Here is a 13,812-nt window from a genome sequence, read left to right on the forward strand (position 1 = left end):
GAGTGATCAGCCCTTGCACGTTGTGGGAGGGGGCGGAGAATGGAGACGAGCAATGCTGGTTACCGTGAAGGAGAGAATTGGTGTCTCCGTTAATTAGCCCACATAGTAAATGATGATGTGATCCATCCAGTCTGCCCATTTCACTATCAAGGCAACGTTAAACCGACAATCCAATATATTACATTTTATGTGCCAAGTTCCACATTAGTCTTCAGAAAACCTGTTTCTGATCATAGTCCGGGCAATTTATTAGAGACCATATGGTACCCTGACTTGAAGTTGGTTAACAAGATCCTACATGGCATCCTTCCTGCCGTTATCCCTCTATCCTGGAACTCCCCAACCCCTACTTCTTCCAGATCCTCCCAAATTTTTAAACTATCCTTCCCTTCCATAAAAGATATTTCCCATGCAGGCAAACTTGGATCATCCCTCCCCTTTAGAATCACTGAGATCTGGAATAACCTCACTTCCCCACTCCGAACCTCAAGCTCCCTCCAACTCTTCCGCAAACACCTAAAAACCTGGCTATTCTCAAAACTGTAACACTTCCCCCCTTTTAGGCCTCTCACCTTCCCCTTTACACCTAACTCTTTAATCTCTCCACTGTAGTTCCTCTCTCATCCTTCTTCCTGTAAACCGTGCCGAGCTCCGCATTCGTGGAGATGGTGCGGTATATAAACCCAAGGTTTAGTTTAGTTAGTTAGTTTAGTTTAACTGCAAGCATAGAAATATGGAATATGAGAACATGTAGCCCCCTATACATTTTTACTTCCTGTTACAGTCCTTTCTACCCTGGCATCTACTCTGCTTATTCCATGCTTTCTTGATCTCTTGCGCTTGTTTTTGCCACATCCATCTTTTTTTATTTTTTTTATTAAAGAAACACTTCCTCCTGAGTCCTGGCCCTGATCTGTTCCCCCATATACCCCAAAGCCTCATGTTTTTCAGTGGTTACCAGCCTGACTGACAGATCCTAAGGCTAAAACAGTGTAGTTAAATGTTTTAGCATCTGTTCTGATCTATTAGCAGTAAAGTGATGGGCGGGAAGGTATTGATTACAGTATTTATTTATATAGCTGACCTGGAAGGATGATCTTCCACTTTAGAGATCAAGTACAGAGTACTGGGCATGGTAGAGCTGTCTGCTCATCGTAGGACATATGTTGTTGTCCAGCTGGGGGTGACATTCTCTTTATGCTTTTCTCTGCAGTTCCCAATGGGACCTGGCTCGGATGGTCCTATGGGAAGTATGGGTGGAATGGAGCCCCATCACATAAATGGATCCCTAGGTAAGCCAAATGAGGTCTATAGCTTGCCAACCGTGCATGGGCAGCAATCGGTATCTGTCAAACCTAGTAAGCTGTCGGCTTTCAGTAGCAGGAGGCCATGTGATCATCGGGATTTAGAAACAGCATGGGAGAAGTCCAGAGGCTGCCAGTGACAATGAACTGGAGACTTGGGCTATTTTCTCCTCAGTAGGTGACCAAATGACTGCCAGGTTTCAGAAGGTTTCTGCTGCTCTAGATGGTTATTGAAAACGGTCACCAAGGGCCCGATTCATTCATTCATTCATGAAAAGCTTTCTTCTGTGCTGGAGGGGAAAAGACTTTGAGGAATCAGGACGCAGATGATCAATTTGAAACTTAGTACTTTATCCATTAAGCCCTGGAGGGAGGGTTGGTAGAGACATTAATATTATGACTCCTCTGTAGCTTAGCAGGTGTTTTTGATATAATGTGTATGAAAAGATATGCGGGCTAAATATTTGAAAGCACAAATAATGTGTTGCTATCAATATGTTCCTCTGAATTTCACAGATTGGAAGGTTTTAATAAAATTCGATCCTGTACTGTTACCTCCTTTTTTACTAAACTGGCTGAGGAGAGGACGTAATATAATCGTCAACAAAGTGTACATTAAAAAGGGGATTCTAGATATTTTAAGTTCGAGCAGTGAGTCATTAGCCTCCTGAAAGTAATTTATAGATCTCGTTAGGACTCGGGAGGCCCCCTGCTCTGATTTGTGACACTGACTGTTAAAAGTTAGACTGGTTAATGAAGGTGAGAGAAGAGGTATGAAGTTAAATATGCAAACACTGAAAGTTTCAGCCGTGGAACTACTCCTATAGTTCAGTTCTAGACAGCAGATTTTTATTTTGCCGCATCTTTGAGGTTCCATGTCAATCAGAATGGGCCCTGAGTGGAATGATGGTGCATGATTCTTTATTTGCAGCTACCTATAGCCCCCTACCCAAATCTAGCCCAGTCCTTGGGCAGGGGTCACAAACTGTAGTTTAAAAAAAAACAAAAAAAAACACCTTATTACACGCACACCCTGAACCCGGCCAGTAGGTGTCACTACTGAGTGATGACAGACGTCCCCTTGTTTGAGGCTGGAAGCATTGCCTTTGCAGCTAGAAGAATGGACACTGGACTTGAGTGTGCAGTACTGCCCAGGGGCCTGTTCCTGTGTGCATCTTTGTGTCCCTCTACTCTGGAACTCTGTCTTGTCTCATTTTGGTAGAATGTAAACTGCCATGATGATGCGTTGAATGGCACGGTATTAAAGATTCTGCAATAAATGCCCTCCTGACTCATTCTGCAGGGAACTGAGACATGTAAAGGCCTCATGGACCAATGCTCAGAACCTAACACCAGTGCTAGCACCAGTGTTAATCTGTGCAAAATGTTCAGAGGGCTCTAGTGCAGGAAACTGTATATATGCCGAAGATTAGTGCAAATAGTATTTAAATATAGTCAAACAGATGTTAATGAGGTCATTCCCACCTCAATGCTCAGAGAACAGCACAAAAAACCAAAACTTTGTTTACTGCTGAAAATCTAACACCAACTGGAAGCTAGCTTTAGGGTGTTTGAAGAGAGGATTTCACACGATATTCTCCTTAAAACTGGCCAGTTTTGATTGAATTTGGAAGCAGAAGGAAGCCCCTAGCAAAAAAAGAGAACAACTTAGCTGCTTCGGCATCCAGGATCTCTCAGTCTTCGCCTCCTGGGCCCTGCAGCCACTGAACCCGACGAAGAGCTTGGTGGATCTGGATAGAGCGTATGAGAAGCAGTGAAGTTGAAACCCCTGACGCAGCAACCAGAGCGAAACGGAGGGTTCCCCGTCGGGTTCAGTGGCTGCAGGGCCCAGGAGGTGAAGGACTGAGAGATCCTGGATGCCGAAGCAGCTAAGTTGTTCTCTTTTTTTGCTGTGTTCCACGCTGAATCCTGGACTACTTTGCTACAGTGCTGATTTACCCATTTTTTCACAATTGAGGGCTGTGTGTCCCGGTGTGTTTTGTAACATCTCCCTGCAGGCTACCATAGAGCTTTTTCTACTGGTTCTATATTTTGGAGTACAGGGTTAGCCTTGAAAGGTGGAGTTTTTTGCCAGATGAAGCTGAACTGAGGCTTTTTCTCCACCTTTCTTTCCTTTCTTTTTCCCTGTTACTACCTGTTGTGTGATTGGCTTGTGTGTGTGTGAAATTAAAGCCTGTTAGTGTTACAGAGGGGAGGTTTGTTGTCCATATGGGGTTCTGATTTAGAGGTAATATTATAGGGGTTCCCCACCCCCACTACGGCAGCACCAACACTTCTTAGTGGGGGGGTTCCTCCCACACTCTCCCTATGGTTAACTTTTAATCCGGTGCGCTGACGTCCTTCGCACATTTGTCTGAGCTCCTTTGTCCGCATGCGATTGTCTGGCGCGCTTTAGTTCCGTCACCATTTAAAGGTGCAGAGGAAAAGCACCAATGCATGCTTCACTTCAGGGTTTGCCTGCTGCAGGCGCACAAGAACCGTGCTTACTGCAAAAGCATGTTCATCCCCCTTACTTTGTTTCACAGCCCACATATTACTTGCATGCAATTAGCGTTGAGCATTTGGAAGCCATTTCTCTGCACAGTTTCTGTGTTATTCCCAGGCAATGTTCTCTAAAGCACCAGAGCTCTTGAGTATCAGCCCATCAGAGATCTTGGGTCAATCTATGTTTTTGTTTCCAGCCAAATCGGTGGTTTCCAAGTACCGTGCTTGATTGATGTGCAGTGCCACCTGCCTCGCACTTATGTGACAGTGCCCTTATCCAGCGAGAGGCATCCGGCATGTTGCACATAAGTCCATGGTAATAGAAAATGGTGGCAACAGAAGTCTGTGGCACATTAGAGGAAATTAAAAGGCTATTGCAGGATTGACTTTGACGTTGACTCTGATTTCTCTTCCAGGGTCAGGAGATCTGGATGGACTATCTAAAGTAAGTAGGTGTGCCCTGTCTGGGTGGTTGCATGTGCATAAGAGTAGATGCATGCTGGGTGTTGGGCATTAACAGTGAGGTTCTGACACACTTTGCAGAATCAGGGCCTTGCTGCACAATAAAGCAACATTTGGGCTGTGCAGTCAAAACAAAATACCTCTCTGTACTTTTTCTCCCTAAAAACCCTAAGCAATCTTCAGGCAATTACTACCCCTCTCACTTCATAAGAACATAAGCAATGCCTCTGCTGGGTCAGACCTGAGGTCCATCGTGCCCAGCAGTCCGCTCACGCGGCGGCCCAACAGGTCCAGGACCTGTGCAGTAATCCTCTATCTATACCCCTCTATCCCCTTTTCCAGCAGGAAATTGTCCAATCCTTTCTTGAACCCCAGTACCATACTCTGCCCTATTACGCCCTCTGGAAGTGCATTCCAGGTGTCCACCACACGTTGGGTAAAGAAGAACTTCACCCCCCCCTTACATCCCTCCCCTACTACCCTTTTCTTCTGTAACATTCCCCCTCATACATTTGTAATTCGCTGAATGTCCAGCCTTCTTTCGATGTGAACCGCCTAGAAGTCGTCTCACTATGGCAGTATAGAAAAATAAAGTTATTATTATTATTAATCAGATGTTATCTGATATATGATTATTCATAATATAACTCAACAAGAGGGAGGACCACCTGCTTGCTCATCAATGGTGTGTTTTCCTCTATTTTGGCCTGGAAAATCATAGTTGCCAGCACAGGTCCCAAACTATGGCCTATGGTGCAAATTTTTCCAGCTTGCCATATTTTTGCCTATGGTAGAATCCAGCTACAGAGTAAGGTTTCTTTTTTTAATGCACAGTGGTGAAGACAAGCTGGTGGAGATCCCAAGCTCCATCAGCCGAAGAAAGCCATGTTAGGATGGCTGGTGACAAATTCCTGCTTCTGCCCCTCCTCTCCAAAACTCCTCCAGCCCACTGGCTGCCCGTAACCAAACGCTGCATTTTCAGAGGCCTAACGTTGGCATATAAATCCCTCTACAACATGCTACCCAAATACTTCTCAGACAAACTTCCTCTCTACATACCAAAGAGAATGCTATGCTCCCAAGATGAAATATGCTTTACATACACCATCAGGACACTCCTGCCAACTCCAGGCAGCCTGGAGACGATCCTATTCCCATTTCTTACCAAACCGAGAACAGCCAACCGTCTCATATCAGAGCCCTTAAAGAACTTCTTAACTTTAGAAAAGCTGTAAAAACCGCCCTTTTTGCCTGGTCAACTCTGCACCAGCATCAGTAAGTAATCATATATGAAGATGTATTGCAACACACAGTATGTAAACCCTATATTGTAACACTGTGAATGTAAATTAATCCATTCTGAGCTCTTTGGGGAGGACAGGATATAAATTAAATAAGTAATCTAATCCTTCTCTTGAAAAGTTTGGGAACACCTTTAAAGCTGCCCATAGAATCCTTTGCTTTTTCTTTGTGCCTTTTGTCCTATGTGCCCCTGCCTTGGATTAGCTCCGCACAAGATGGACCCATCTTCCAGGCCCTTATGGTTCAAAAACAATATCTGGGTGCTCAGTGATGATTATTCTCCATTCAGATGTTTACCCCGATTATGTGCTTTACCCAGGCATGGCTTCGGGATGGCTGGAAAAGAAGACACTTGCAGCCAGGACATAGAGATGCACATTAATGCAGAGCACCTGCCTTAGAGCTAAAATTCAACAGGCATGCACAAGTATGAGACATGAATGTATAGACATGCATGCTTCCACTAACACCAGCACTTTTCATTCACAGAATTCCCCAAGCAACATAAGTGGTATTAGCAATCCGCCAGGCACTCCACGGGACGACGGTGAGCTGGCAGGCAGCTTTCTCCATTCATTCCAGAATGACAATGTAAGTCTCTTCTTGCCAGAAAGGAAAAAAAAAAAAAATTGGAAGGGGTCATTTATTCATTAGCAGAAGACTCCTTATGAAAGAGTTGATGAAAAACCTGATGGTGCACACAACCTTGTGGAGTCTCATGAGGACTGGGGTGGGAATGAAATTCACTTCAGTTGCAGAGGAAGTTTGTAGGAGAGATTTTTGAAGGGTCTAGATAAGTGATGGACTGGGGCAGAAGCAATTTTGAGAAAGGGGTAGTGTAATGAAAGTATTTTTGGGAGGTGGAGCAGTTTGCATGTGTAAGGCAAGGAGGGAAGGGTTTATAAGATGGAGCAGTTGGAGGATAAATTTTATGGACGTGGGGTGGTTTGTATGGTGGTGGAGCAGTTTGCATGATATTGGTAAAGTTGTAGGCAGCAGTTTATGGGGTTTGGGGCAAGTTCCAGGAGGGTAGTTTTTAACGTTGGAGGTAGTTGGGGTGGTAGCGCAGTTGCACAGGAGTATTTTTGGGGGGTGGAGCAGTTAGGAGAAGTAATATTTGGGGGTGGGGCAGTTTGTAGAATGTTTGTGGGGAGGTAATTTAGGGGGTGGGGCAGCGTGCTTGGTAGTAGGACAGTTGTAATAGTTTTTGGGGATTGGCAGCAGTTTCTGGACTAGTGGGGCCACTTCAGTCTATTTTAATTTTTGTGCCATGGAAGTTGGAACCTTCTTCCATAGAAATGCATTGGGCATTTCTGGGAGATGGGGGGAAACTTATCTTTGGAACCCCTGATGTAATTTTGTCTGTGTTTAAAGTCAGTGTGCCTCTTTACGTTTTCCAAGGCACCCATTCCATTTTATTTTTGGACTGTTGCCTCCAGGACTATGGAGTTTGGACACCAAACCTTTGACTCTTGAGTCTTCTGTTTTTCTACTGTCCAACTCAGACTCTTACTATATATAGTAAATGTAAGAAAAATTTAATTAGTTACAGAAAAATAGGATATTTATGTACAAAATTAGGACTAATAGACTATAAAAATATATTTATTTGAAGTTTCAACAAAGAGCCCATTACCACTACTACTTCCAAAGAACCCAAGGTGAAAGGAGTTAGGAGTTGAAAGTTATCTCATGGTGCGCTCAGGGAAGATAACGCCATAGCAGAGAGACTGAATGAATTATTTGCTTCGGTCTTTACAGAAGATGTAAGAAATCTACTTGAACCGGAAATTATTTTCAAGGGTGATGAGGCGGAGGAATTGAAAGAAATCTCGGTGAACCTGGAAGATGTACTAAGCCAAACTGACAAGTTAAAAAGTGATAAATAACCTGGACCAGATGATATACATCCCAGGGTACTGAAAGAACTCAAACATGAGATTTCTGATGTGTTGTTAATGATCTGTAACCTGTCGTTAAAATCGTCAGTAGTACCTGGAGGGTGGTCAATGTTACGCTGATTTTTGCTTGATTTCTTTGAAGCTGTGAATAAACATGTGGATAAAGGCAAGCCAGTTGATATAGATTTCCAGAAGGCTTTTGACAGAGCTCCTCATGAGAGGCGTCTGATAAAATTAAAGTCATGGGATAGGAGGCAATCTTCAATTGTGGATTAAAAACTGGTTATCGGACAGAAAACAGAGGGTAGGATTGAATGGCTATTTTTCTCAGTGGAGGAGGGTAAATAGCGGTGTGCCGCAGGGATCTGTGCTGGGACCGGTGCTATTTAACTTATTTATAAATGATCTAGAAATTTGAACTACGAGCGAGGTGATTAAATTTGCAGATGACACTAAACTGTTCATATTTGTTAAAACGCATGCAGACTATGAAAAATCTGCAGGAAGACCTTAGGAAATGGGAAGACTGGGCATCCAAATGGCAGATGAAATTCAATGTGGACAAGTAAAAAGTGATGCACATTAGGAAGAATAATCCAAATCGGATGCTAGGGACTACCTTGGAGGTCAGCGCTCAAGAAAAGGATCTGGGTGTCATCATAGACAATATGCTGAAGCCTTCTGTCCAGAGTGCGGCAGCAGCCAAGAAGGCAAACAGGATGCTAGGAATTATTAGAAAAGGGATGGTTAATAAGACTAAGAATGTTATAATGCCTATGTATCGTTCAATGGGGCGACCTCACCTTGAGTATTGCATTCAGTTCTGGTCTCCTTATCTCAAAGATGTAGCAGCACTAGTTAAGAGTGACCAAGAAGGGGATGGAACTCCTCTCGTATGAGGAAAGATTAAAAGGTTAGGGCTCTTCAGCTTGGAAAAGAGACGGCTAAGGGGAGATACGATTGAAGTCTACAAAATCCTAAGTAGTGTAGAATGGGTACACCCCATCAAGATTTATAAAGACTAGGGGACACTCGATGAAATTAGAGTAATACTTTTAAAACCAATAGAAGGAAATATTTTTTCACTCAGAATAGTTAAGCTCTTTAACGCGTTGCCAGAGGATGTGGTGAGAGCAGTTAAGGTAGCTGGTTTTAAAAAAGGTTTGGACAAATTCCTGGAGGAAAAGTCCATTGTCTGCTGTTGAGCCAAACATGGGGCAGTATCATGGAATGCTGATACTATTTGGGTATTTGCCAGGCACTTGTGACTTGGATTGGCCTCTGCAAACACGGGATACTGGCTAGATGGACCATTGGTCAGACCCAGTAAGGCTATTCTTCTTTCCTATCATACCTTTAGCATCTGCTGTGGTAGATCCTCTGTCCTGGGACCACTTCTTTTTTCCATCTACATGTCTTCCCATGGTGTTCTAATCTCCTCCCATGGCTTCCAGTATCACCTCTATGCCTATGACTCGCAGATCTCTCTCTACACCTGAAATCTCAACAGATATTCAATTTCCAGGATTGCTTGTCTGACATTGCTACGTGGATGTTTCTTCGTCATCTAAAATTAAACATGGTCAAGACTGAGCTCCTTATTTTTCATCCTAAACCTGTCTATCCTCTTCCCCCCATTCTCTGTTTCTTTGAAAATCACCCTCATCTTTTTCATGGGCTTGCAATCTTGGGGTAATCTTTGATTTCTCTCTCTTTCTCTTCATATATCCAACAGACTGCCAAAACCTGTCATTTCTTTCTCTACAATATCATTAAAATCTGACCCTTCCTTTCTGAGCGCACTGTTAAGACAACTCATCCATACCGTCATCACTTCTTGCCTAGGCTACTGCAACCCGCTTCTCACTGGCCTTCTGCTAACCCATCTCTCTCCCCTTCAGTCTGTTCAGAACTCTGCTGCATGCCTCTTATTCCACCAATGTCGCTATGCCTACATTAACCCTCTCCTCAAGTCATTGGCTCCCTATCCATTTCCGCATACAGAAACTGCTGCCACTCCCCAAAAACTACTACAACTGCCTCACCCTTCTCTTATTCTCGATACAGAAGGCCTTCTAGCACCTGGAAAAAAATGTACGTATGAAATGATAAATTTATGTTGTAAATTTTTATTTTGAATCTGGGGTCAGTCTGTGTATTTTTAAAAGTCTGACATCACCCATAGCCCACAGATCGGTAGATATTCTCAACCCGGTGATGGGACTAAATTGCGGGAGACAACGGTGCGCCGACAACTGAGCGCAAGGTTGACGGTGCGCCAAAGAAAAGCACTATTTTAAAGGGCTCCGACGGGGTGGGGGGGGAACCCCCCCCACACTTTACTTAACAGACATTGCACTGGCGTTGTGGGGGGTTTGGGGGGTTGTAACCCCCCACATTATACTTAAAACTGAACTTTTTCCCTAAAAAACAGGCAAAATGTTCGGTTTCAAGTATAATGAGGGTGGTTACAACCCCCCAAACCCCCCACAATGCCAGCGCGATGTCTGTTAAGTAAAATAGGGGGGTACCCCACCAACACCCCCCGTCGGAACCCTTTAAAATAGTGCTTTTCTTCGGCGCGCCGTCAACCTTGCGCTCAGTTGTCGGTGCGCCGTTGTTTCGCGCAATTTTGTCTATGAACCTCTCAACCCTTTTTATATAATTCTGACTTTCTTTGGGTTGGAAAGAACAAAAAGATTTTGTCACAGTGCTCTGATCCATATGATACATTTATATTTTGTTAAATGCTCGTTTTTAAATATTGGACACCCCTCCTCCCTTAATCTCTTTTGAATAAGTTTGCTAAGCCCTTTCAGGTATAGTTACGAAAAAGAAAAAAAAAAAACCAAACATCCTAAAGTTAATTACTGGAGTCACTGAAATTAGGATTTTATATTCCCAAGTACATCCAAAAGTAGCTGTGTGTACCTACGTGTTCATGGTTTTTGTTTGTTCCTTCTGACCTCAGCTGTCTTTGGGGGGTTTGGCTGGGTACTACACCTCAGTGGTGTAAATCTTGGTATCATCCCAGACAGGACCAGAATTGCAAGTGTAAGGAGCAAGATTTTAAAAAGACAGAGAAGCAATTGAAGAGGCAAGTTCCAAAACAATTTAAAATCATACCAGAAACAGACTGCCTTTTTGTGCAAATTTTATACATCCTATGGTTATCTATAAGGGTATTTATTCATAAGGTGTATGATATTCAGTGAAAGAAATGTTCTTATGTTGGACTTGCATTTATTTAGAAGACAGCTTTTTGCACATGGCAGGTTTTGGAACTCCTTTTGATGTCCTGATTTTTGCCTTCTCCTCCTGATCACCTCTTCTCTGAATCTCTTACAGTACTCCCCCAGCATGACCATGAGCGTCTGATCCTCTGCACTCTCCTCCTCTCCAGGACTACCCACAGCCTGCCGCTGCCTGCAAGACTAAAGACTTTATGCAAGGAGAAACTGAGTATACTGGCAAGGAAGATGGGGGGGGCAGCGCCCCTGGGTTTTGTTTCATGCAATAGAAAGGCTGAACTTTTTATTTCATAAAACATGAAGGACAACAATGAAAGGATTTAATAAACAAAAACAAACAATTTCAAGTCCCTGACAAGTCCTTCTTCTGGAAGGATTATAAATGTCGACATGACACTTTTTTTTTCCACTTTCCTTTTTTTTTTTCCCCCTATATGGAAAGACATGGAAGCCTCTAGCACCCAACTCCACCTTTCTGCTGTATCCCTTTTAAAGCTGTGCATTTGTGCTGTGCTAAGCAAGGAACCTAGTCTGCATTTGAAATCTCATGTCTCCATTGTAGCCTTTTTTTTTTCTTTCTTTTTTTTTTTAATTTTAAATAAACTGGACCGTTTACATGTGGTGGTTTTTATTTTTAAATGCTTTTAGTTTTTTCTTCCTTCCTTCCCCAAATGGAACATGTCCTCCAGCTACAAGGCACCTGTTTGTACAGTGGTCTGCAGCTTTCCTTGTCACCCCTCCCACCCACCCCCCTCATAAGGTCACATGGTGGAGAGTTAATCCTAAGCTGCTTAGCTGTGACTCTGATATGCACAGACTGGGCTTCTCCCATCCTAGAGTATACAGTGGTGATAGCACTGTCCAGTGACACACTCCAAAACTGGTGGTCCACCCCAGCCCCCTAAAAAAAAAAAGGAAGAATAGGGTGGTTGGGCTAATGATCTGGGACTTCTGTTGCTGTGATCTCACAATCCAGATTTTATTTTTTAACTGAACATGTGATCGCATCGAAGGTAGCATGTTTTGGAACTGGATACATACATGATCTTATTTTTAAGAGACCATGTACTTGCTAACCTATAGGTTGGCTAAGAAATGATATCCCCATGAAGAGGAAGCCATAGGAGGCGTACAGAAGAGTGGGGATTTACAGACAGGACTACACACGCCTTGTAGCTGGTCTTTCACTTTTTTGTTAAATTGCCATCTCTAATTCACGTGTATCATGCTATGTACCATAGTATCTGCCTGGACAAATGTTTGTGCGGATTCTTGAGAACATTGTAACCGTTTCTGTGTTTTCTTACCTTGTAGTCTTGACTCTAAGAAGAAAACAAACGAGCAATTCTGTGTTGTAGTTTGTGTTCGATATTTGTTGATAATGTTTTATCAAAGGGATGTTGTTTTCTGCACCCCTTCATGAAATGTTTTTGGGAACATAGGATTTATTTTTTTGTTTGTTTTGGGTTTTGATTTTTAAATACTGATTGCAAATACATGAGAGGCTGATCATTTTTCCCTCTGAAAGGGTGTGATAGGAACTTTTTTAAATTATCATTTGCCATCTTTTCTTAGATATTTTTACTTGTGCTTTATCTGTAGGGAGTTACATGGGGGGAGGGGGGGAGGGAAAAGAATTAGGGGAGAGCAGGGGGAAAAATGTCCATCTCAGAATTGCATTCATTTCAGTGTATAAAAGGTAACCTCAAAAAATTTTAAAAAGGCAGGAAGCAAACCAAGATTTGTTGTATTGTTAATACAGGCCTGGTTTCCAGGGCAGACCATTAACATGAGAAACAAGAGGCTGGTTATGTATTTTTAAGATGGGTAGCTAAGTTATTGTCTGTGTGGGGGATGGTTTGGTATGAATTGTTCTTACTCTGCCTCCCCCTTCATACTGTAATAAATATAAACCTGAATATTTTGTTGCTGTTTTCCTTGTTAATTCCTGATGGGCAGGGATGGGATCTGGTCAGATAAGCATGGTGCCATAATTGAGTGTGGGGAGGGGGGTGGCTGGCCTAGAAATCTGAGGGTGCAAGTATAGGTCTTCTCTTCCTTCAGGCTCTGCAGCTTGCCCATTGCCTTACCTTCACTTGTCTGGCAGTGGTTTTCAAGATTTGCTGCATGTGGTTTTATATGCCAAGATGTTCTGCTGAGCCATCAGTTATAGAGACTCTCTCTCTGCATGTTGTCGTAAAGGATCAGGATTCTTTTTGAACAAGATTTTGTATAAGTCTGAAGGCCTACAAGAAAAGTAAACCCCTTCTGTGTTACAGTTTATCAGAAGTCAAGCAGGCAGCATATTTTCATATGTGGGTGATGCCATCCACGGAGCCCAGTACGGACAGTCAAAAAGAATACTGTCACTTTAAGTCTTTTGAAGACTGCCCATGTTGCACATGTCCTGGTGCCTTCCCGCCCAACACTGGTTCGCGGGACCATCAGTTTTCTGTGGAGCTGAGAAGCTGTTCTTTGGCTTTTCTCCAAGCGTGTAAAACTTTTTCACATTTTTTTTGCCTTCCAGTTTTCTTCTTTTCTGTTTTATTATTTTTCTTAAGTTCAAAGTCCTGCACTTCCAGCATTGACACCGATACTGGCAACATCAACAGTCCATGCCACTTCTGATTTATCGGTGCTGCCTTCCTCAGGGAATGTTAAAAAAAAAAACTAACGCCTGTCTCTCTCTAGGCATGCCTCGACTTCATCCCAGGCATCGACCCCTATTGAACAACTCAAAACATAGTCACACCGAAATTAGTTCGCCATCACTTCAATTGGTGTCTCCTCTGAGGTGTGCCTTGACATCGAGGTGTACCAATGCCTCGACCCTGCAAATACCTGTGCCCCCTGTACTGCATGTAACATCTACCAATGCTGTTCTGCAAAGTCAGCTTCAAGAGCTGCTGCAGAAGGAGCTTGCTGAGACGCTGCAGTTGCACACTGTGCAAATGCCTGCTCTCATTTACCCAGCCTCAGTCCAGTCCAAGCCCTGCCCAGAGTCTTTGAGGGACCATTCTTGGACACCACACCATTGATGCTCCTATTCAAAGAGACCTGTCTCTTCCAGGGAGCATAGTTCTTTGT

The 13,812-nt window shown here is 43.3% G+C and overlaps 1 protein-coding gene across 2 annotated transcripts in view; it reads left to right on the plus strand.

Moving 5' to 3' along the window:
• SSBP3 (single stranded DNA binding protein 3) overlaps positions 1-12,649 on the plus strand; it is a 300,528-nt gene extending 287,879 nt beyond the window's left edge. For both annotated transcript variants that reach the window (XM_033916155.1, XM_033916156.1), the window contains exons 15-18: positions 1,214-1,292; positions 4,226-4,254; positions 6,063-6,164; positions 10,823-12,649. In XM_033916155.1, the coding sequence (XP_033772046.1) occupies positions 1,214-1,292; positions 4,226-4,254; positions 6,063-6,164; positions 10,823-10,852 (240 nt within the window). In that variant the 3' untranslated portion in view covers positions 10,853-12,649. The remainder of the gene's footprint in view (positions 1-1,213; positions 1,293-4,225; positions 4,255-6,062; positions 6,165-10,822) is intronic.
• The last annotated feature ends 1,163 nt before the right edge of the window (positions 12,650-13,812 follow it).

Source organism: Geotrypetes seraphini, chromosome 12 (genome assembly GCF_902459505.1).
Source record: "Geotrypetes seraphini chromosome 12, aGeoSer1.1, whole genome shotgun sequence".
NCBI classification, from domain to species: Eukaryota; Metazoa; Chordata; class Amphibia; order Gymnophiona; family Dermophiidae; genus Geotrypetes; species Geotrypetes seraphini.